At 40.0% G+C, this 25,153-nt stretch overlaps 1 protein-coding gene across 3 annotated transcripts; it reads left to right on the top strand.

The window, feature by feature from the left end:
* Positions 1-244: 244 nt before the first annotated feature.
* Positions 245-24,546, top strand: kif13ba (kinesin family member 13Ba). 3 transcript variants are annotated; one of them, XM_055220976.1, is made up of 39 exons: positions 245-356; positions 1,516-1,808; positions 4,271-4,361; positions 10,167-10,179; positions 10,335-10,395; positions 10,471-10,563; positions 10,888-11,068; positions 11,597-11,684; positions 11,972-12,106; positions 13,366-13,478; positions 13,638-13,749; positions 13,843-14,055; positions 14,143-14,253; positions 14,352-14,486; positions 14,569-14,699; positions 14,796-14,882; positions 14,970-15,160; positions 15,234-15,495; positions 15,583-15,745; positions 15,820-15,975; positions 16,107-16,256; positions 16,366-16,500; positions 16,579-16,752; positions 16,837-16,994; positions 17,075-17,207; positions 17,296-17,451; positions 17,520-17,619; positions 17,756-17,882; positions 17,967-18,022; positions 18,126-18,250; positions 18,326-18,601; positions 18,684-18,836; positions 18,915-18,992; positions 19,076-19,126; positions 19,283-19,433; positions 20,060-20,190; positions 20,421-20,480; positions 20,680-21,253; positions 22,018-24,546. In XM_055220976.1, the coding sequence occupies exons 2-39, from the start codon at positions 1,739-1,741 to the stop codon at positions 22,221-22,223; spliced, it is 5,400 nt and encodes a 1,799-aa protein (XP_055076951.1). In that variant the 5' UTR covers positions 245-356; positions 1,516-1,738; the 3' UTR covers positions 22,224-24,546. The 3 variants fall into 3 exon arrangements, with proteins under 3 accessions (XP_055076951.1, XP_033847456.1, XP_055076950.1); XM_055220975.1 differs by lacking the exon at positions 245-356 and adding an exon at positions 1,165-1,310; XM_033991565.2 differs by lacking the exon at positions 245-356 and having other exon boundaries at positions 1,160-1,808; positions 20,093-20,190.
* Positions 24,547-25,153: the final 607 nt, after the last annotated feature.

Raw genomic sequence — 25,153 nt, 5'->3', positions numbered from 1 at the left:
GGTTCAGCAACATATACTGTAGGCCTTTTTATTTTAACACCTATAGTGTCAAAATAAATAGTTAGAGCATAAAGCTATAGCCTTCCCTGTATCTGTATGTATATCAATGATAGACTATTGTATGCATTGGTGCTAAATAGACAAAAAAAATCTAGGGAGAAAATGGGTGTTTTCGTTTGAAGTACTTTAGCAAAGAGTCAATCACTGCAAAGAGTGATGGATTATTTTGAAATCGTATGAAATCATTCAGGGAAGTGGAAAGCAGTAAGCGGAAGTGTGCTCTTCTGGGGTCCGTTAGGGTCTCACATTTTTGGGAAAAACACCAAAACATTCTTGTCTCTGGAAGGAGGCCGTAGGTAAATAAGTTTCTTGATTACCCTCTGCTGAATTGTGTTATCAGGATTACGTGTATAGATATGATGAGAATGTTGTGTCTTAACATTTCTAAACTTTATTTTGTTATGGACTCCAAGTAACATGTCTGTACAAAACCCTGGGCGCTGTGTTCACTGTCTTACACAGCAAACTGCAGCATAAATGGCACAAAAACACTATGTATGTACCATTCCTTGTTAACATTAACCACTTGATCGGAGCGGCTGGTATAAAACCAAGATTCGGTAACCGCTACTCGCAAAATGGGTGGGGTGGCTTTTATAAGAACCCCGCATAAAATTACTCGGAAAATGTCCAAAGACAAAGTCAAAGTTTTTCACTGCTTTGCAAAAGAATATCTTACAATCTGTTTCAACACAAATTGTAATAGATAAATGGCCGACAAAGTTTTTGCGATGTCTTAATATGAAATTTGTGGCGGAAGCGTTGAAACTGCTTTCATTAGTTTGTTGCTAACTGGAGGGACCTAGCTTAGCTAGTTGCCTGATTTGTGTCAATGTTCAATTTGTTCATTAACTAAAGCCACATAACAGCATTATTGTGTCATTCGTACAATATGAATAATTCCTGTTATGTATGGTCCGTGTATTAGGGTCTTCTCATTGACATCGCTGAAATGTAATAATAATATTATTATTCACCACTCTTTGGTTACGGGTGCCAAAAGCTCCCTTTGTCACATTAGGCTTCCCGTAGCCAGCATGGCAAACTGATTTACGCATGCGCAAAGATTTTTATGAAGCAAATTGGGTAGCGATGCAAATTGGGTACGGACTATGGGACTCTGAGGGCGGATGGTGGACTACTGGACTCCGTTTGTCAGCTGAAAGAGGAGAGCACCGGGCGGTTCTCTCCTCGTTGTCTCCGCTGTAGTTTCAGGATAACGGTGTCACCACCGCCATGGAAAATGTAAGGTACGCCGCAGAAATGCTTGTTATAGCGGAGACGCGTTATGTCGGCAGAGGAGTGGAAACATGCCTTTCTTATGCTGGTCCCCTTCGCTTTATTAGAGAAATTAGCTCCCTAGCCAGTCTCTAAATGAAATATCGTAAGAGCTGACAAGACGCAATATCACCCACAGCTGTTACACTCAATGTGTATTTTTTTTTCTTTTGACAGATTCCAATGAGACTAAATAAGAGTATGAGGAGCGTCTAAAAATAAAACGCAGCGGCTGTCTTCCTGCGGATTTTTTCCTTGAACATGCCTGATCTATGGAGCAGTCCTGAGCGGAGCTAGCTGGCCGTCTCTCCGGCTAGCGCATCGTTTCCACGTATTGGATGTATCTGTATATGGACGGCTGATTTGCTTTGGATCAGCTTTACCCATCATAACAGTCAGAATGGGGGAGCCTAGTTTGGATGACTCCAATGTCAAGGTGGCTGTCCGTGTCAGGCCCATGAACAGAAGAGGTGAGAACATTTCAGACACTGGCCTCTACACAAACAATAATCACATGTCTCAGTTCTAAACATCGGGTTTTTTTTTTTTTCAAAGCACCAAACTGGTTTGTATTATTCCCATTCAGTGCCACATAATCATGGGCATATGCTTGTCTTACTTATTGCCAGTTTAATTTAATTTGAATGAAATTGCAATAGTTGTCAGTCACCATGATGTAGTGTAATAAGCTGCTGCAAGTTGAGAAGAAAAAGCTGTCCTGTGGTGTGGTTTTGTTCATCCTGTCCTGACAGCACATGTAAGGTGCAGGCATGAGGCTTCTATTGTTGCTGACTGCTATACAATTGGATTTCTTTACTACATGCCCGAAAACACGAGTTGCAGATTGTTGGTTAACATTGTATTGTAAGAAACTTGAATTAACATGTAGTAATAAGGGTGTAATTGGACTGCAGTGCCAGTTTTGTGATCATTTGTATTAGAATTAAATAGTACATGCCTTTTCTGTGCCCAATGTTAGGCAGGTTCTAAGAGTTTTGTGCTGTGAGGGCCAGTGTTTCTCATGAAAGGAGGAGCAAACTGATGCAGTAGTGTATTTGACCAACACCCGGTTAAGTGCACCACGTGTATTATGCTTTTTTTTCAGCGCTGGGGAAGTCGGTCACAAGACCAAGGCAGTGGATGGATTGCCTTTATGTTCCCATAGGCAAATTTTACCTTAAACCTTGAGTAGGAGATAGTTGTCAAAAGCTTTTCAGATGTTTGGAATTTTTCACACTGTAAAGCATGTTTCTTTTTGTTTTTATTTGCCTTTTCTCTTTACTCAGAGCTTAGTTACTTAAACCTGTGAATATTTCCAAGCACTAAACCTGAGGCATTTGCCCAGTGTTCCAGGTTAGTGGGTAGTGTATCTGCCTGTCTGGACAAAGACAGGAAGGGAGTTATTGGGAATGAATATTTGCTACGTTGTGTAATTGTACATGTTTCCCATGGCCGGGTCCTTCTAAGAACACAGGCAAACACAGACACAGCAGTGCAGGAGTCCTTTTCCTGCTCTTATTACATAGTGCCAGACCTGAGTGTTGGTAGAGCAACCATGTCCATTGAGAGCCCAGTGGAAACTGGGAGCTGGCAACGAAGCACGAAGCAGCAAATAACAATGGTTTCATTTATCCTGACAACGTCACATCACACTTTCCCCTCTGTTCAGCAGGAAGTGGTTGTCAGAAGAGGGACACATGGGTAATGTAGGCTGGAAAGGAGTCATTTTAGTGAAGGAAATCCTACCTAACCCTTTTGCTCTTTAGCTCTATATACACAAACTGCATGCATAGTGTATTCTTGTACCATGCACTGTGGTATGGCACGTTCATCACATGAACAGCTGTTCAGGTGTCTCTGGGAGAAAAATTGTCAAAGATATATTTAGACTGTAATGAGGGTATTGTATTATTTTAATGTATGTACTGTAATGCACATTAAAACACTGAATGAAAAAATGAAATTATTCATATGTCATTATTCATGATATGTTTGTTATAAAGGGGATTCACAACTCAAAGAAGTTTGTTAGTGTGCATTTAAATATAATAAATAGTGATATACTTTAAGGGACAGCACATGGAAGTCGGTGAATGCTGTTTTATGGTGCGGGTCGTTGCTGCTGCCTTCAGCAAACAATGAAGAGTGTAAAGTGCTGTTCTTGAACTATGATCTTTATTTGACAGAGGGCAGCTCTCTGTATTGTCATTTACTAAGGAATAAGTTTTATCTTATCAACAAAATGATCTGTTAAGGAATCTGTCATTGACATTAGTGGACCCAGATGACTAAAGTGACCCACTGCACCAGTGTAGTGAAAAACATGTCTTGTAAGTGGGATTAGAGAATTTCTGTTGTTGACTTGTTATCAAAGTACTTAATTCATATTCTTAAGAGTAGTGTTTCTTGTGAATGTTACTTATGTTTGTCAATCCCTCAGGCTTTTTGTCATAATTGAACATTTAGTTTGTATTGGTGTCAAGTGCAACAAGTACAGTAATTCAGACAGCTGCCTCTAGTGTTCAAAAATGTTGCATCATAGTGTAAATAAGCCTTAGCGAGCATATGAGGCTCTTTTCTGTGGGGTCATCGAGACACAGTGACTGATTGCCTCAACGCGTCCTGTATTGATTAGCTTAATACTCACTCAAAGTTAAAAGGTCATTTTGCTGTCAGTTTTTCTGTCTGTCAATTACTATTACACTAACTACAGTGTCAGAATACTTTTCTGTGAACACTAATTCCAGTGGTTGGCACGATAAAGTTTCCATTGATTAACATACAGTTAACTGAGAATTCTATAAGGTATGATGATACAATCCGGACAAAATAATGTATCTGAATAGAAATAAGGCCATAACATAATCTGTTGTATTATTGTGCCGCCGCCACTGTTGCTGTTAGCTTTACTCATTTGTTATCTGATCCACAGAGAAAGAACTAAACACAAAATGTGTAGTGGAGATGATGAAGAACCAGACCATCCTCCATCCAGCTGGCACCAACCTGTCCAAAGACTCCAGGTAATGTGTTGCATTATAAGCTCTTAATATTTGTGTATGTTTAAGATGACACTTGCACCGATACTGTGAGTATTTTGCTTGTTGCATGTCATATAGCTCTTGTCTGAATTTGTCTGAATGCTCCTGCTTAATGAGTTTATGCCAGATTTGTATGGAATGTTCCTCTGCCCTCATAATGCAGATCTTGGCAGGAAGCAGGCTCAGCAGCTGGAATCCTCTGACAGGTGTTTTGCACATAGTTGATGTTAATGTGATTAGTTTCTCTTGCCTGATTTCACTGGACAGTTGAATCATTTCTTTTAAAGGGTTGTTGAATTCCACTTTTAAACGTAACCTGTAAAGTAAGATCAAAGTTGTCTTTCCCATGTGAAGGATCGTGAGAACCTTGACAATTTGAATAAGCTCATACGAGATTTCATAATCGATTCACTTTAAAAGTAAACTCTGGTTGTTCTTGAAGACCACATTTGTTATGTAGTTACTTACAAAGTGTATATAATGTTGTGTTGCTTTAGTTTAATCTGTGCACATTTTACCATTTATTGCACCTCCCTCTTTACTCCAGCTGGAATATGTCATCTTTTGTTACTCCATGAAGCTCCCCTGTCCACATAGTTTCACCAAATTGGATCAGGAAATTGAGTTGGGGAGGCTTTGATTTGACTTGCTCTATATGCATACTAAGAGGTACATCATGTATTTTTTAATAGTCCAACTATGCAATCGGCTATCTACTGGTCCGAAAGCCCACATTTTTTCCATGTATTTGAGCAAAATTTGTATAGAATTACTTTGGACCACTGCAAGCTGTTTAAAAGGAAGAGTTTTTAATGTTTTTAAGATGGTAAAAATCAGGTACAGCGACTTTAAGGGACTGTTTTTATTGCCTTTTGTTTGACTCAATTAAAAATCACGGAGCATGCCTTGGTAAACTCCAAGCAGCCATCTTTGAACAAACCAGCTGCATCGGAAGAAAGATTCCCTTGTGGCTTTGCGAGCTGGCTGGAGACTGCCTGATCAGATGTAGTAAATAATTCTGGCTTGGGGCATGTGAGATTTTTGAGCAAACAACAGAAGTGATGTGTGTTGTTGTGCCAGTGTGTCCGAGAGGTGCTGCTCATGCTTGGAAGAAAGTCACAGACAATCAAAGCATAGAACTTACTCCCTCACTAGGTCATAACTTCCCACCGGCGCGGCTTCCTCCCTTTTTCTCGGCTCTTCCGTTTCCGTGGCAACACAGGGGGAGGTGATCTCGGGGTCGCCGTCGGTGACCGTGAAGCTCTTGAGTTAGGAGACGGCGGTGAAGGGGGGAAGAGGCATACTTCTCTTCCAGCATCTGTCGGTCATAAACTTTGTCTGTTGACTTTTATGGCAGACTGAACAAGAGCCGAGCTATAGCTTTTCTCTCCATTTATCTGGGACTAAAGAACAAACTAGCAGACGGCGCATGGCTTCGTCTAGATTGTTGATACTGCTGCCATATTTGTTTATCTTTTAGATTTTCCTTATTTTGCTTGTTAAAGCTAAACCAAGGAAGTGGGTGCCAATGCTATGATGCTGCAGGTGCATGCTATTTGCTTATCTAGCCAAGCTATCAGGAAACCCTTTGTTTGAAACTGGGGATGCAAATCAACAACCATTTAGTCATCTTCCTGACTGTTTAAACATGCAACACAACCCCTACCTTCTCATGTTTACATTTAGAGGAGGGCAGATGTTTCATGATGTAAGATACGTTTGAATACTGAGTATATTGTTTATAGCAAAATAGTGCAAAAGCTGATTAAAATTAAATTTGAAAAAAAAAACACCTTGCGTTGTATTGTAAACTCCAAATAAGGGTAGTATCAAGTGATATTTCTGCACTTTGTGGCTGATTTTACTGTCATTTCTAGGGATGTAGTCAGCTAAAGAAATTCTTGGTCGACAAAGACATCCTGAAAATCGATTAGTTGATTATAAGCAATCAGAAACAACTATTTATGCAGTAAAAATACTATAAGAAACAATAAAGACAGATTAAACCTGTGAATCATGAGTAAATGCGCAAAAATAACAGATCAGATACCCACTTCTCCTTTCTGCTGTTGTCCAGCCCATATAGAGCCTTTTATAATCTATATGAAATAATTGGTCACCCAATACAACTTTTGCTTAGCTAAGACATCATTGACCATTTAATCAACTAAACAACTAAAGGCCTGCAGCCCTAGTAATTTCACATTTGTCTGATACATGTCAATCCAAGAGTTGAGGTTGTAAGTGATATATAATAATGTCTGAATAGTATCATCAGTGTTCTACAGGAAAATATTGAGACATTAATTTTGTGTCTATATCACCCTTACCACCATTCACATAGCATTATCATCCAAGTGGTTGATGGAGGGAATCCTTTTACCACCAAGGATTAACTCCTGACTTTTGTTTCACTCTCTGGCCCCATTAAAGTGTTAACACAGCTTCCCTTGGCTCTCTATGGCCTGTATTGACGGATGTATAGATCTGCTGTAAATGGTTGAAAGGGTGCCATTAAATGCTGCTGATCTAATTGAACTCTGGGAAATATTCTGAGGCCACTGGGTGTTTCAAATTTGTTCCAACGCTGTGATCTCAGTGCGTAAAGTTCTCATATGCATGTGTATTTGTTAGTGACATTTTAGGCCATGTTTAGATCTGTGCACTGTTAGTCCTGAACTGTGTGTGGTGCCAATGTCTGCCAGAGTCAGTTTTTCCTGCAGTTACAGAGCCCACAATGCAGGGTTGGCTTTTTATTTCCTCAAATTTTCTCTACCCATGACTCACAGGAATGGTGGCATTAGTGTATAATTTTAGTATGTAATGTTTCTCAAGGTGGTGCACAGGAAAAATGACTACACAACATGACAACCATTAAGTACTCTTAAAAACACATGTAACAACATAACTACAGAAGGAACAGAGCTTAGCCTGTGAATTACTTTTAAAATCTTGTAAATACTTTGCTTCCTCTTTTTCTAATTATAGTATTTTATGCAGTTTTGTGTAATCCTAAACTGTCAGACTCTGCAGAATTATTGTAATGTAGAATTCTGACCTGTCTTCCAAAAAAAAGAAAAGAAATAATAACACAGCCTACTGAACCCTGCATTTTTACATGGACAGTAAAATTAAAGTACATCTCATATTTTAAAGTATCCTTTAAATAAATACTTGGTGTCACAACCTTTCAGTATCCTATTACCAGGCACAGCTAAACCAAACCATCTTTAGGAGGACTGTTCAGGCTTTAGCTGCATAAAACTAAAACACTGATTCCCCATGTTTCGCCCTCTCTGGGCACCAGCAGGAGGTTGGTCCCTGGGACGAGGGATTTTCAGAGTTGAATTCCAGGGCACCTCATCCTTGAATAGTGAACTTTTCCACAGACTTGTGGTCAGAGACTATAGCTGCTTTGCCTGGTGACCAAAGGCTGTTTGCATAGGACTGGTAAATTCAATGTTGACACAATCTGACAACAATCTGTCTCCTGTCAGATGTCAAAGAGGCAAACACAAGTAGCTCAGTTTCCACGGTGATGCACAAAAGGGGCTATGTAGGCCTCTGTATGTTGAAATGATGTTGGACTTGTCCACATGAGACTGCACACTTAGCACTTGTATGTAATTGTTCAGGCGATCGGAATGAGGCTTCCTCTATTTCAGTGATAACTTTCTTTCAATGAGGCAATAACAGGAAACTTCCCCAGCTTAAATTTCAAACCTTGTTAATGTATGTTAAATTCAGTTGTTTGGGACTTTTCCCAAATTCATTTTTCTTCTTATTAGAGAATTCCAAAGCAATTTTGTGTATTCTTTAAAACTTAAGTTGTTTTGTGCTTTTATGTCGGTTGTATACTGTCTAATCCTTAAGCGTTGTTTCTTACCCCGAGTATGTCGCTCCAGGCACTAGGCAAATATATCTGTTTATTATAGTAGAATGTACATTATTACTATATGTATGTTTTGGGGGATTCTGGACATTTTTAAAGATTTACCACAATGAACTTTTTTTTTAAATTCAAATACAATTCAGTTTCACCCAGCCCCTGGTTGGGAAACTCTGCCTTAAGGAGATCTTGAGACACACTGATAGTGCCAATTAACTTGTTAAAATGGCTAAATAACACCCTAATGTTCTCATCAAATGAAATGGCACATTACTTGTCAAGTATGATAATGCTTAAATGCAACACATTTTGATGCGGATCAATCAATCTAATATGCTAATATAACTGAAATATCAAAAAGTCTTCTCTTAAAAAGTCTTAAAAGCCAAATTCCTTTGTCTGGCCTTTTCCAAATGCTCACTTCCTCTCCATCCTCCTCTTCTCATTTCTCCCCACACAGCCGCAGATGGTACAGTCCCAGAGATGAGGAAAGAATGCCTGAACATGAACAGCAGAGGAGCAGGAGAGGGAAGGGGAAGCAGCCATGCATTAAGTTATTTTTTAAATGACGATGATCTGAGCAGAGGGAGCAGGCATAAGGGAGGGAGGAGGGTCCAGCGCTCTCGTGACTGCCCTGTACTGTCCTGTCATTGGTCAGACAGGGGTAGGAGCTGCCGTAATGGACAATTGCACACAGATTTGAGTGACCCTTGTTTCCAGCAGCTTTTGAAACAACCCTGGCAGCTGTCATCACTGCATACGTCAAGCCTGCCAAGCTGATTTCTACCCCGGAGCATACACATGCATATGAGGAGGCATGGGCAAAAGTGGAATGTTAGCCACCCCAAGAAAATTGTGAACAACAACATAATGGAGAATTGGATTTAAATGAATTCTTATTTTTTACCATGACCTATGTTTTGTGTTTAAAAAAAGAAAAATATTTTCAGATCATATAAAATAAAACATTAATACGTTGTTGGATTATAAGTCATTGAAATGAAATGTGCAACTACTGCAGTCTTGGTTTTAAAGGAATGTGCATTTGTAAAAAGAAACAGGTGTGGGAAAGCTGCTGTTGAACTCTGTCTAGGGTACATGAAACATGAAATTCAAGATTTTCAAACATTTACCTTTTTCTTGTAGTTCCAGATGATTGCATTTGTGCCTAGAATCAAATTTCAAGTAAATGTATATAATAACACAAGTTATTTTGCCATATCTTTGGCATTTTGGCACAATGTAAACAACATAATAATTTGTTTTCTCCTTACTTGAAATACATAATACAAATGTAACAACATATCCCTTTGATATCCCTGATCCCTTTTTAATGCTATGCACAGCATGTTTTAGCATGAGCTGACTCGCACATATCTGTGAGCCATCTGCTTAAGTCACCATGTTATCAGCAGTGTTCTTGGTAAATGTCATTGTTTTCTATTTGTAGACTCATTACTCCCTTGCGGTGGTGTTTATTTCCAAGCACGGCTCTGACCCAGTAACCCTCCATGCCACCATCTGATCCCACCCCACAGTGCCACCCACAATCTCTCCTGTGCCATACAACCACAAATGCTTTGCTTTCACTCATTTTACACAATTCTTAACATTCTTTTGGACCAATGGCACAATTGCGAGTAAGCTTTACATTGTTTATTTTGACATGTGACAAGCAAATATTATGCAAACCTAATGGAAGTCAAGTAAAGGCTAAGAGTCTGACAAGTGAAAACAAAGGCCGCCAAAGCACACAGTCTGACCTGTTTTTTGCCCTTTGAGTAATAATGAATATTTCTTTCTTTAACTATATAACTGCTATTGAGTATTCTATCCTTATGTGTTCTTTCTATCTGTTTACATGTTTCTGTGAACCTTGATCATCCCAACATCATCAGGAGCCAGTCCAAGGTACCAACACAAATGGAACACTGACCTACCTAATTCATTGCCATGAGTAATGCTTCTATAAAGATACTGTTTTGAAATAAACAATGTATACTGTTGCATTTGAAATAAATCATTTTTGTGAATTGATTTATAATGCTGCTGTGTTTTTGTGTTAGGTGTTTGCGTATGATTACTGTTTCTGGTCCATGGATGAGTCAGATACAGAAAAATTTGCAGGTTGGGCTATCACATTATGGAAGACTGAAAAATGAATGACAACATTAAAGTAATATTTGTACATTTGGTCTCCAGGTCAGGAGGTCGTTTTCCAGTGCCTTGGGGAAAGCCTTCTCAACAATGCTTTCCTGGGCTACAACGCCTGTATCTTTGCTTATGGACAAACAGGTGAATAATCAGGGCATTGCATCTTTACTGTACTGCATGTAGAAACAAAGGGTCCAGCAAGACGGCTTTGCAGTGCAGTTTTTACAGCAGTACCATTAATCTGCTTGATGCCATTATTGTTTTACAATGGCATTTTTCTTGAATGTGCATTACTTCACTTCAAAAATAGGTCATAATTGATATAAAGAACAAATAGTGCAGTTAACACTACAAAACTAGAGCATGTCTTATCTTTGACATATTTCTCCTTTCTGTATTGAGCCTGTATTTTACCTTCCATATGGTTTTAATTCTCTTATGGTCTTATGTCCTAATATTTTACAGGTTCAGGAAAATCCTACACCATGATGGGGTCAGGGGACCAGCCCGGTCTGATTCCCCGCTTATGCAGTGCTTTGTTTGGCCGAACGCAGAAGGAACAGCGTGAGGAGGAGAGTTTTACTGTTGAGGTGTCCTACATGGAGATCTATAATGAGAAGGTCCGAGATCTGCTTGACCCCAAAGGGTATGACCTGGTGCTTGGAGTCATTTCTTTACACAAATACCAATTCAATACTAATGACAAAGAGAGATGTTGTCAACGGAGAATCATTGATTAGTGTTTTGCATGTTAAGCCCTTAGTGTGGCTGGGCACCACCAGCAGCTGTGGTCAGTAAATAAAATGATAGCCTTCTGCGCTAGCCCCTTATGGACATTTGGTCCCATCCAGCAGGCCAGCAATAAATATGCTTCAATCCCAGAGTCTGCTGCCCAGACTGCATGACCTTTAACCTTCTCTTACAACATGGCCTCTGGCCTCTGTAAAGTGGCCCAGAGTGCAAAGCACCATCTGACTTCCATATGGGAATAGCTTTAACTCTAGGAATGATGAAGTTCACAAATGGGCAACTGGAACCAGAAAGCAAAATGAACACCGTTAAAGTCTGAAGTCACACAACTATACACCAACACTGTTTGACCATATTCATTCAATAGCTTTGATACATGAAGTCTAAAAGAGTTATGATCGTTCATATTATCCTTTTCTTGCAGGGGCCGACAAACACTAAAAGTCAGAGAACATAAAGTACTAGGGCCCTATGTAGATGGCCTCTCTCGACTAGCTGTGGCTAGTTACAAGGTAAACATCTTGTTAATGTTTTGCCATGTTTCCCACAGGTTGATACTGAGACAATAGTGGCACAAGCAATCCATATTTTAATCACTAAAAGTATAGTATTTGGATTACCAATTTGTGTTCAGCATGTTTTGAGACTATGAGGGCAAAAATTACACTCTGGAGGGTCAGCATAGTCGGGAAACACTGCTAATATATCTGTGCCAAGTAATAGTGTTGTTGAAATGACATATTACATATGACATATGACAAATGATATTTTGTCCTGATGTCCTCTAATTTCTTGACAGGACATTGAGTCTCTCATGTCAGAAGGGAACAAGTCTCGGACTGTTGCTGCTACTAACATGAACGAGGAGAGCAGTCGATCACATGCTGTTTTCAACATCATCTTAACACACACGCTGAAAGACCTGCAGTCTGGGGTAAGATGGAGTGTAACAAATGCATAAATTGCAATTTTAAAAAAGTACTGAAATGAAGCAGTGGTGAAATCTCATGTATACTTGTATGTCATGTAAAATCTCATGTATAGTTGGGTTGGTTTTTTTAACTAATCAACAGGTCAGATGTTACATTGGCAACAATGAAAAAATTCTTCTTCCTCTCTGACCTGGCTTCCAGTGCTTCTTGCTCTTATTTCAAGAGAAACTTACCACCAGCAAATCTCGTTAATAATTTACAGGCATGTCAGATGATACTGCCCTCTCTGTTTTCAGGGCACGCCCAGGCGCTATCATTCCATGGTTTCATCAAAAATCATTTAGCTTTATCATTGATCAGTTAATCACTGGTAACACATTTGCTGAAAATCTCTTAACCAACTCAGCTTATATAGGTGATATAATGTTATGTTGTTCAATATATAGCATTTGAGGATCCCCCCTAACCTCCTCTCATTCAAACGTGCCTCATAATGGAATGTCTGTTTCATTTTTTCCTGCATAATATTTTAATAACCATTGAGCCTCGACTACTTTTGTCCTTTGCTGGCTATTCATAGCAATCACTTGTTTATTTGGTTTTCTGGTTTGTGGGTGATGTTATCTCGTAGCTCCAGGCAGTAGGCTTTTCAGTTCTTGCACCTTCAATTCCTGGTACTTTGTGTGTTGAGTAAACGGCATCTGAGTCATATTTGATTGTTTACATTTTAGTTGGCTTATCACAGTTAGAGGTGACTGGAACTCTTTTGCTCCTCCCTACATGAATCTCTTACATTCAGTATTTTGTATTGTATTGTATTTTGTTTTCAATCTGCTCTTTTGAGAGAACAGTACCTGCACGATTGAGGGATTACACAGACAACATGAAAGTTATGATTAGACGGTGACTCTGCATTCTAAATGTTAAATTGGAGCTAAAAGGAAGGCTTATTTTTGCTTTGCATTATTGTCCTCTTGGTTTCAATGCACCTAACAACTGGTTGCCATTAATGATAGGGTCCTATGTAATGGATGGTTGCAGTCTTACTAGTTTAGAAAAAGGACTACAATCACAACTGAACTTGGGTTGCCAGTTCTTTAACCTTAATATAATTTTTGCTCCATCTCAGCATATGGACACAATGCCTCATGCGAAAGCTCTGAACCTCCAGAAATCAAATTAAGCACCAACATACCAAATGAATATGTACATTATGTTTGATGTTTTTTTTGTAATTAAGAATATGATCTTTGTGATTTAGACAAGTGGAGAGAAAGTGAGCCGTCTGAGTTTGGTTGATCTTGCTGGAAGTGAAAGGGCTGCCAAAACGGGTGCAGCAGGTGAAAGGCTGAAGGAGGGAAGCAACATAAACAAGTAAGTACATGCATGTTTGCAAATACAAGTTAAATATTCACTTTATATTTTAAGTAAATATATGTCTGATTTAACTTGGAAACTGGGCCTGTCAATTGTGACCCAATACTGCAATATGTGTATCTAGAATTTGACCTTGTTGTATGCTTGTGCTTTCAGGTCGTTGACAACTTTAGGTCTGGTGATATCTGCTCTGGCTGAACAGGGAACTGCCAAGAACAAGAACAAGTTTGTTCCGTACAGAGATTCCGTTTTGACATGGCTCTTAAAGGTGCTGACAAAATTGTTTGTTTACTGTATTGTACTGTAGAAATATTTGTATAGTTTTTATATTTGCTGATGGTTTATGTTTGCTGGTCTTTAGGACTGTCTGGGGGGTAACAGCCGCACAGCAATGGTTGCGACAATTAGTCCAGCAGCAGACAATTATGAAGAAACTCTGTCCACTTTGAGATATGCTGACCGGGCGAAAAATATTGTGAACCATGCAGTTGTTAATGAAGACCCCAATGCTCGCATCATTAGAGAGCTCCGAGAAGAAGTGGAGAAACTACGAGTTCAACTGACCCAGGCTGAGGTTAGATTTGCATGACAGTATTGATAAAGAGGGGATTGTCTTTCTTATCTCATATATATTCACTGGCTTTAAATGTTGTTTTACCAGTCTATGAAGGCTCCAGAGTTAAAGGATCGCCTTGAGGAGTCAGAGAAGTTGATTCAAGAAATGACTGTAACTTGGGAGGAGAAGCTACGAAAAACAGAGGAGATAGCACAGGTAAACATATCTTGTGTAATGTGCTATAGAGTAAAGCATGATTCTTGTCTATTATTGTCTATAATTTGTCCCCCTTTTGCCATTGTTGGTGCTTGTAGGAGCGACAGAAGCAGTTGGAGTCTCTGGGTATTTCTCTCCAGTCATCAGGAATAAAAGTTGGAGATGACAAGAGTTTTCTTGTCAATCTAAATGCAGATCCAGCACTTAATGAGCTACTAGTGTATTATTTAAAGGTAAATTACTGCTTTGATTTGTGTTGAAATATCATGTTTATATGTATGCAAAGGTTTAACAGAGGAATGTTGTTTACTGTAGGAGCACACAAAGGTGGGATCTGCAGACTCCCAGGACATCCAGCTGTGTGGAATGGGTATCCAAGCAGAGCACTGTGTTATTGACATAACTTCAGAAGCAGCTGTTATTTTAACACCTTATCGCAATGCTAGGTGAGTAATTACAGCAAGAAATGGGAAAAATCTCGGTACTTCTATGACATGAATATTTTGAAGTAATTAAAGTACCGTAATGTCTTTCTGTTACAGGACGTGTGTTAATGGTTCTCCAGTATCCAGTGCTCTGCAACTTCACCATGGCGACCGCATCCTCTGGGGAAACAACCATTTCTTTAGGTAAAAATTTTATGTATACTTTTTTAATATACATTCTCTTAATCTGGAAAAAATGTGTTTGCATAACATTGTGATTTGTATCTGCAGAATTAACTTGCCTAAGAAGCGTACCCGGTCAGCTGATGATGAAGAAGGTGAGGGTGGTGTGATGAAGAATAGTAGCAGCAGTGACCAGCTAGATCCTGATGGTGACACAGCAAGTGAAGTGTCCAGTGAGGTCAGCTTTTCCTATGAGTTTGCCCAGACTGAAGTCATGATGAAGGCTTTGGGAAACAATGGTAAGGGCAAGGCAAGATTATACTCTGAAGTGAAGGGACTGTATTAGAGGGTTTGTTTTTTTTGTCTCATCAGACCCCATGCAGGCAGTGCTCCAGTCTTTGGAGAGGCAGCATGAAGAGGAGAAACGCTCGGCTCTGGAGCGGCAGAGGCAGATGTACGAGCAGGAGCTTCAGCAGCTCCGACGAAAACTCAATCCTGACAGACTGTCCATAACTCCAGCACCCACTCAGCAAGGCCAGCAGTCCCATTACCGCAGTCTGGAGAGGCTCAGCATGGGCGGAATGAGCCACTCCACCAGCGCTCAAAGCAGGCTCAGGCAGTGGAGTGAAGACAGGTGAGTGTCGGTGTTCAAAATCAAGGACATGATATATAAGAAATGTCTAAAATTTAAACTAATTAGATCTTATATCTTTACTTGTAGGGAGGCTGTGTTGGTGAGGAGTCTGCGAAGGTTAAGGGAGCAGATTGTGAGAGCAAACCTAATGGTGCAAGAGGCCTGTTTTATTTCCGATGAACTAGAAAGACACACGGAATACAGGGTTACTTTGCAGATACCAGCAGACAACCTCAACGCAAACCGCAAGGTCTTTAAACATATTCTTTCATTGTAGTTTTTCTTCATAAGAAATGTCTCAAACTTGTTGGTCTTCCTCCACAGAGGGATGCCGTGCTCAGTGAACCAGCTATTCAGGTTCGGCGCAGGGCTCGTGGGAAGCAAATCTGGAGTTTGGAAAAAATGGAGAATCGTCTTGTTGACATGAGGGAGCTGTATCAAGAGTGGCAAGAGTATCAACAACAGGATCAAGACAACCCTGTAAGTATGAATGAAAATATTTTTTTCATAATATTTAAATATTCCAAAATAAAATAGTATATTAATGAGCAACATGTTTTTTGGCGTTTTTGGGGGATTTTTAACCCCAATTCTGTCTTAAATTTGAACAGGGTATGCGGACATATTTTCGACGAGCTGATCCATTTTTTGATGAGCAAGAAAACCATAGCCTCATTGGAGTTGCCAATGTATTTTTATCTTGTCTTTTCTACGATGTAAAGCTCCAGTATGCAGTGCCTATTATCAACCAGAAAGGAGAGGTACACATACTCTCATACTACTATTTTAACTTTAACATTACGTATGTCAATATTAGACATTCATTTAAATCCATGGGCTGACTTGACTGATTTTTCTGCATGTTTTAAGGTGGCAGGACGCCTTCATGTGGAAGTGGTAAGAGTAGGAGGTGGTCTTGAAGACAGTGTAGCTGGTGGAGATGACCCTGACAACATCCAAGATAATGAAGCTATTGAAATACAGGACCGTAAATTAGTCTGTATGGTATGTGATATTTTGGGGATTTTTGACCAGTACCAGAGTTCTGTTTTTCAAGACATTATTTTTAATTGTATTTTACAGATCAAGATCCTGCAAGCCACCGGGCTTCCTCAGTACCTGTCCAACTTTGTCTTCTGTCAGTACTCATTCTGGGACCAGTCTGAACCTTTCATTGTTGCCCCTGAAGTTGATACATCATCTTCCTCACCAAGTGGCAAAGATCCTCACTGCATGGTTGTGTTTGATAGCTGCAAGGTGAAGCATGGATCCAAAAAATATTTAATGTTTAATTTAGGTCAGTTTATACTTATAATTCAGTCTTTCTCCCGGGTGCAACAGGAGCATGCAGTGTCTGTTTCGGAGGACTTCATTGAATATCTGACTGAGGGTGCAGTCGCTATTGAAGTTTATGGGCACAGACAGGCAGACGCAGGCAGAAACCCAGCTCTGTGGGACCTAAGCATCATCCAAGCCAAAACACGCACTTTAAGAGACAGGTATAGTAAAAAGGATGATATGAAGCACCAAGGAATTACAAAAAACAATTTGTTGAATAAAATGTGTGCTTGGTGTGCAGATGGAGTGAGGTAACTCGTCGCTTGGAGCTGTGGATTCAGATCTTGGAGATAAATGAAAATGGAGACTTTGTTCCCGTTGAGGTCATTCCTGCTAGAGACATCCGAACAGGAGGAATATTTCAGCTTCGTCAGGTTGATATCTTTTATGAATAAGCATTTTAAACACTATTTCAATATTGATAATAAAACATTTGAAATATCATGATTTTCTTGTTTTTAGGGTCAGTCTAGGCGAATCCAAGTAGATGTGCGTTCAGTTCAGGACTCAGGCACCATGCCTTTGATAGCAGAGATAGTTCTTGCTGTGTCAGTAGGCTGTGTGGAGATCAGATCAACTACAACTAACCAAGAGGGAGATGAGATGGACAGTTATCAGGTATGCAAGCTTTTTTTAATCTGAAATATTGCTTGTAGAACTAAGTGTAACTTCTGCTTTTTATGTAGGAAAGAGATCTTGAACGGTTGAGGCGACAGTGGTTAGCTGCTCTAACAAAGAGGCAGGAATACCTTGACCAACATCTGCAGAATCTGGTCAGCAAAGCAGGTAAATCCTTTTTTCAAAATACACCAAACCACTTCCATAATACCTATTATTGCATTATCGTCTTCTCTGAGTAAAGCTCAGTTGTTTTTTTTGGGGGGTGCTGAAAAAGGATTACCGGTATGTTCTTTTTACACAGAAAAGACGGAAGATGACATGGAAAGGGAGGCTCAGCTGCTCGAGTGGCGCTTGACTCTGACTGAAGAAAGAAATGCAGTGATGGTGCCCTCTGCTGGTAGTGGAATTCCTGGTGCACCGGCTGAATGGTAAGTACAGTATAATTTTTCATCATGCACACAGATATATAAATGGAGAAATATATTCACATTTGTATGATTTTTGTCTTTTAGGGTACCTCTTCCTGGCATGGAAACGCACATTCCAGTTGTCTTTCTGAATCTCCGGCGTAAGTTTTGTTAGTTATACACCTAATATTGATTTTAAAGTCAAGTCAGTTCAGACAGAATGATTGACAACATGTTTAATTATATTCTCTTTCTCTCCTCCAGCTGATGACCTAAGCTCTCAGGATCAGTTTGAGGTCCCTGAAGCTGGTGGTTGGGATGCCACTCTGAGTGGAGAGGATGAAGATGATTTCTTTGACCTTCAGATTGTGAAACACTATGATGGAGAGGTTAGAGATTTCTTTGTTAGGGCCTTTATATTCAGTAAAGATCCCTCTTACACTTTGTCTATACGGCCTGTTCAGGTGAAAGCAGAGGCATCATGGGACTCTACAGTGCACGAGTGTCCTCAGCTCAGTCGTGGAGGGGCGTGGCCTGAGCAGAGAGTCTACCTGACAGTTCGCGTAGTGGTTCAACTCAGTCACCCAGCGGATATGCAGCTCGTGCTCAGGAAGAGGATCTGTGTCAATGTCAACCCTGGGCGTCAGGGCTTTGCCCACAACCTTCTCAAAAGAATGTCCACTCGCAGCACCATCCCCGGCTGTGGGGTGACATTTGAGGTGGTCTCCAACATTCCAGGGGTATGGCCACCAAGGGATAACAGTCCTGAAGTGTTGGTTAATTTATTTCTTCAGACATTCTGATCCTTTCTTCTCTTATCAGGATGCCCCCGGTACAGAGGACCGGGAAATGCTGGCACGGCTCGCTGCTAATGCACACAACAGCCAGTCAGGGGAAGAAGAAGCTGCCATCGAGAAATATCTCCGTAGTGTGCTCAGCTTAGAGAACATCCTCACCTTGGACAGACTCAGACAGGTGTGGACCATGTCTGAGGACAATACAAAAGTTAAGCTTTTTTTTTTTTTCTTAAACATGTTGTCTTTTTCTTTCTAGGAAGTGGCTGTGAAGGAGCAACTGACGTCAAGAGGAAAGAGCAGTAGACGAAGCTTAAGCTCTCCATCAGTGAATAGAGTAAAGCACTTTACCATAAATGTGATCATCTATCATTTGATATACTGTACCATTGGTAAATGCTCTCTCATTATTGTGTTAAGCTGTCGGGAAGTAGGCAGGACCTGTCCACAAGTTGTCTATTGGACGACAAGGTAATGTTTCTTCCTATCTGAAATATCCAAATCAATATAATTTCCAAAGCTTTTTGTATTGTGCAAAATGTAGTAATCTTTAAGTTCATGTATATGTATATGAAAATATCATGTAATCTAATGTTGTGTTCTGACTGGATATCTTCTCTTTTATAGGTTCGATGGGAAAGTCAACAGGACATCTTCATACCTGTCCAGCGCACTCTCCCACGTCCAGCCTCTTCACCCTCCACCTACTCTCCATCACCCCCCTCAGCCCCAACTCCTCTTTCGGCATCTTCTCCACAAACCCAGGAACAAGAGCAAGGTGAAGCTCCTCCTATACCATCCTCTGTTTCTATTCCTTTATCTAGTTTCTCCACAGCTCCTTCTCTCCAGTCACTGCTAGCCTTCTATTTAGTTCAAGTCTAGATGGACTGAATGCTGCCTAAGTAGTGCACTCACTCAACTATCTCATGTGTCATTGTTACCATTATATTCAATCTCGGGCCTGTATCCTTTTGCTCAGAGCAGAACTGCTATGTAATTGTTTCATTCTTCTATTTCTAGTCTGTTCTCTCAGTCTTTTTCATCATCTCCTCTTGAATAATTATTTTTGTTCTGTTCTTATCTCTCATAACCATAATGTGATAGTGTAATCAATCTGTGTTACATCTTTTTCATGGATTTTGTTCAATTAATGAACAAAATTAATATATGATTTTATTGCTTTGGTTGCGGTAGAGCTATTGATTTGGCCATCTGCATTTTGCCTGTCAGCCGATGTCTGCCTCTGTCAGCCTGTCACTGTGTTTGGGAATATGGCTTTCAACTTTCTTAATCTTTCATGCCTCCTCTTCCTCCCACACCATCTTTTCTTTTCTCCATCTCTTCTTTTACTCTACTCTGCGTCCCTCGCCTCCGTTCCCCATTTCCTCTTCCCCCTCCCCCCAGGTCGTTCAGGACTTGCTGCCTCTTATCTTTCAGTGAAGGCGCTGGTTCCTCAGATGCCCAAACTGCTCAAGTCTTTATTTCCAGCACGAGACGACAAAAAGGAGCTGAGGCCATCTCCACACAACCAGCAGGTCAGCAACGCTACAGCTGTAAATGTCAGCAATCTGCATTTCATCTTTCTCCTTTATACAACAATTATATTTGGACGTAATGTTATTTTTCCGGTCTTATTACACTGAAATATGATTTAATGTACTATTGTTAAAAACACAACATAAAAAACAAAATTTAGGATAACCATTCCGTTTTCTTACATTGTACTTGATTCCCATGCCTTGACCTTTGTGGTATTTTTCAACAGCACATGCCACGTATCGTCACATCAGCCGGGCCAGAAGAGCGAGAAGTCAAGGTTGATGTGGTGAGATTTTTATTTTTTTTAATTTCCAAACAATGCATTAATAAATAGTTTTGTAGTCGCACTGCAGTAAAGGAAAGCATTGCATAGTTGTATAATAATAATTCTGTGACTTGACTTATTTTCTGTTGCTCATTTTGATTTTGTCTGTCTGCATGCGCTCTGTTGCCATGTTCCTGCGCCTCCTGCTGGTCCACTGTAGACCAATATTCTTCAGGCGTCCTCCAAAGACAAGCGAGCAGACTTACCGGATGTCCCTCCTCTTCCTGTGCATGACCCGCATGACACCACTCCCCTGAGCCCCTTGAGCCAATCCTCCAGCGGCTATTTCTCTAGTAGCGTTTCCACGGTAACCCTGTCCGACGTCCTCCACCCTTCCTCCTCGTCTTCCTCCCTTGTGGCTGCTGAGACTACATTACCTGCAGTTTCCCAACAGCAAAACACTGACCAGAGCGATGTTATGAACTCTCCTCCCCAGTGCGGATCCAATATGGCCGATATTGTTCAGCCCTCTTCCCATAGCTCAGCCAATCACAAGAACGGAACCACAGAAAACTCCTCCTCCAGGCTAAAACAGCTTACCTCATCTGAAAACTTTGAAAGGCTGGAGATTTGTGTGGATGACGAACGCAACCATGACGAAGTGCTCCCCGATTGGCTGACAGAGGGCGCTTATGTTACAGTAGGAAGCAATAAGGCGGGAACTGTGCGCTTCGTGGGACTCACTCAGTTTTCTGAAGGAGTATGGGTGGGGGTTGAGCTGGATACACCTGTCGGTAAGTAAATAAGTTACTTAAGTGAATGTTAAGTTATGCTTTGTGAAGTGTCTGCATGTGGTAGTCAAAATATAATGTGTAGGATTCATTTGTTACATTTTGACAACCACACAACTTTTGCACATTTCTTTATCTGAAACTAGGGTCGCTTTAGGGGACCCGCAGAGGTTCAGCTTGGAAATGTTGATATCCATCATATCGGATTAGTTTGATTAGTTTTAAGTTCATACTACATAACCAGCTTTTAATCTACTACACCTGTGATGGTTAAACATTTATTATAGTGTTCAAGGTTAGGAGCTTCTTTTTGTAAACAAACTATATTACACTATTTCACATTTTGACAATTGTAAGCTGCAATATTGATCTAAAATGGCTTAATAATAGAAATCAATTGAGTTCCTGTTCAAAACTGAAGAACCCTCACCTTTTTTTAATTAAAAAATAGCTGGGACATTTCTGAACCCTACATCAATAACCTAGTCTCTGAATTTGAATAGCTGCAAGTACAGAGCAGTGGGGGGTAAAAATAGAACATTTCTGAGCATTCACGCCTTACTCGAATTACTCAAAATACATTATGATAGTTGATTTTATATTTCAGCAAATCAAGTGTGTATTGTCCAAGTTTCCAAACAAAGTACACACTGTCCATCCAGGTGTTAAGTCGGGCTATAGTTTAGTACGTTTAGCTAAGCCAACTAAATATGTCGTGTTAAACTAGTCTTGGACCTTGCCTTAGTTTGCCCCTTTTTTCTTAACAGGTAAAAATGACGGCTCAGTGGGAGGCCATCGCTACTTCCACTGTAAACCAGGTTATGGCGTTCTAGTTCGTCCAGACCGCGTGTCAAGTCGAGGGAGGGATAGCAAACCCCCAGGAAACTTTGGCCCTGCCCCGCACGTTCCTGTCCTCAGAGGAGACACACTGGTCAGCCGCCGGGGGGAGAACCGCAAATCGTGGACCAGCTGAGAGAGACTCCAGGAGGATTCAGGGAGAGTTCATGTCCCCAAAACCCTTCTGTTTTCTATGCAACTGTCTTTTGCCAGCTGGAGGCGTGCTCATAACATCCATCACAACTAATGGATAAAAATAAACGTCTTTGAGAAGGACAGTAAACAGGACTAAACAAAAAGTTTTAGACTTAAGCTGGATATATTTATTTTGAACTTTTGAAATAAGGATGCAAACATGTTGCTGTGTTGTGTGACTTTGATTTGACTGTATTTTGTGGAGAGCTGGTGTGGGAAATTTATGTAAGTCTCGAGTCCTTTTTTAACGGTTAGACAATTGGGCATATTTTTGGCCGTTGTTTGTCTAATCTTCTGTTTTCTGCACTCTGGCCATGACCCTTTGTATTTTTTGTCTATGAATGTAATTCTTGGCGTATTTCTGGAGTGCTTTTAATTCCACTCTCACAGCGACATGTTTGCATTTGTTAGCCCTCTTTTGGAGCAGGAATCTACCTGTCTAGCTCAACATCCCATGATTCATTGTTACCTAGTACCACATGTCTGAGCTGTGAGGTGTGGTCGCCCTCTCTCCCTCCAGGACTCTTCTCCCAGAATGTGCCTTTACCATTGTTTAGTTTGTTTTTGTTTTGTTAATTTAAGGTCTGGTCTTGCGCTGTGGTTTGGAGGATGACTTGTGCAAAGTGTAAAGTGATCTCAGGGATGGAGGGAGAGGAGAGCAGAGACACGGGAGGTTTGGGATTGTCAGTGCTGTCATTGAAGTAAGAAGTTGGCAGTCAGCGCCGTTGGATAAAGCCACTATGAAAGTTAGCAGTGTGTTAAGGAGTGTGGTTTTTGCACTGAGATGTTTGACACTGCATTAAACAGAGGGAAAGGAAGCATAATTGAACCAGCCACAGTATAAAAGAATAATAATGTTTGGCATCTGGACACCAGGTGGCGCCATGTTGAGGTCTCTGGGAAGGTGTTCGTGTGGACGGGTAGAAGTATGTGGAAAGGAGGGGAGAAGTGGCATGTAGAGTTCTAATGGGAATTCATCGTGAATGAAGCATTATTTTTCCACTATGCATTTGTCATTTTCATGAGTTTTAATCTTGACACATATGGGAAAAACAAACTAATGGATGCTTTGTGCATATCTGGTGAGAAAGGACAAGGTACAGCCTTGGCAGACTATGTGATGTTTTTAAATGAGGTTTTTATTGAATGTCACATTCCAGAGGGACTTCAAAGTTTTATAGTGACCTTGGCTCAGTAGATTGATTGAAAACGTTTGGGTTTTCAGACATATCCAGCAGAACAAGCCAGAACACGCCAAGAGCAAATTTAGCCATGCCTGAAAAAGCAATACACAGATGCAATATAGACCTGTTAAATGAACACGTAGAAATATCATTTGGGAGCCGATACATTGTGTATCATGCACATAAGCACACACTATGTAGTCTACTTATGATTAATGCATCGTTTGCATTCCTTTTATTAACATGTCCTCTGTCTGAGAGGACTGTTTTTTATTTATTTGTAAATGCTTTTACACATGCTTTTATTGCATGAAAATTGCTAATTTAATCAATGTTGCACAAATGATTTGAGAAAATCGCTGCTATTGTAAATTCAAATGTAAAATACGTAGCTCATTTTGGGATGATCATAAATCATAGTCATATCTATTACTGTGTACTAGATTGGAATTTTATCCATATGCCTTTGCCTTTGAGCTAAAGTTGGCAGCGAACTATTTTTATGAAGCAGTAAATTGAGAAGGCACTTTGTCATGTGAACCATGAAGAAGGAAAGGCTAGAATAATTTCTGGGAGATAATTATTTTTTATCAAAGAAAGTAGATGCTGTGAGTTGTGGAAGTGGAGTTAATGGAAACAGGACTTAAGTTTGTCTTGTGGCTGTGCATCTTGAGAGCCTGCGGAAATATCATTGTATAGTGGTTCATAATTGTTGAAATAATGAATGAAGGGAGCAATATTTTTATGTGTGTGGGGCGGTGTGATTTTTGAATTCTGTTAAGACAGACATTGACTTTCCTTCTTGGCCATTTTTCTTTTGTGGCTCAAATACACAACCATGCATCTTCAACGCAGTTTCTCATATCAGTGCTTCAATACATTTGCACAATTCTCAAGAAGGAATTAAAAGATAGTTGTGGAACTGTTGTATAACAAAAAGTTGTTGTGATTGAAAAACAAGATTCAGTGTTCTTATTTAGTCCAAGGTGACGCCTGTTAATGTATTGTACAGTGAAAGATGTTGATGTTGAAGCAATTTGCTTTTCAAGTGAAAGTTTTACATATTTTCTGTAAAATGTATATGTATGTGCAATCAATGTTTTAAAAAGTTTGCAGCACCATACAAGCTTTTGAGTTATCAAAAAGTAAAGTCCTTATGATGCACATATTCCATCAAAACATAAACATGGGTGAACTTTAAGAAGTCTGATCAGATTTTCCTTATTTTGAAGTGCTCTTGTTGTCTTTAACTTTTGTAAAATAACTGCATTAAGGTGTATGGGGTAAGTGGTCAACTGTTTTAAGCCTTAGAACAGTTAAGCAGAATTATACACTAAATTCACTATTAAGATAGTCAATTTGAATTTATGGTTGTCTTTCCGCACTAATAACAGATTGAGGATTATGAAGCTCCTGCAGTAGTAGTGAGTGTTCTTGTTCTACCTCGTCCTTTTCTGTTTCGGAAAATATTTGGTGCTTTCCATTAAGATTTAAATTATGAAAAAAGCGTACCATCCAAATGTAATCTGTTTTACATTTAATCTAGTCATCTCTGTCTCTAGTGTGAACATCACATCATTTGGTGATTCATTGTATGTATGTCTGTGTGCATAAAAAAAATCTGAGCACAAGTTTTGGTTAATTGCATTATATGTAATTCAGTGCTGCAATCCAAAGACATGTATAA

The sequence above is a fragment of the Periophthalmus magnuspinnatus genome, chromosome 3 (genome assembly GCF_009829125.3).
Source record: "Periophthalmus magnuspinnatus isolate fPerMag1 chromosome 3, fPerMag1.2.pri, whole genome shotgun sequence".
Lineage (NCBI taxonomy): Eukaryota > Metazoa > Chordata > Actinopteri > Gobiiformes > Gobiidae > Periophthalmus > Periophthalmus magnuspinnatus.
The sequence above is the reverse complement of the archived record's forward strand: the minus strand, read 5'-3'. Positions and strand labels throughout refer to the sequence as shown.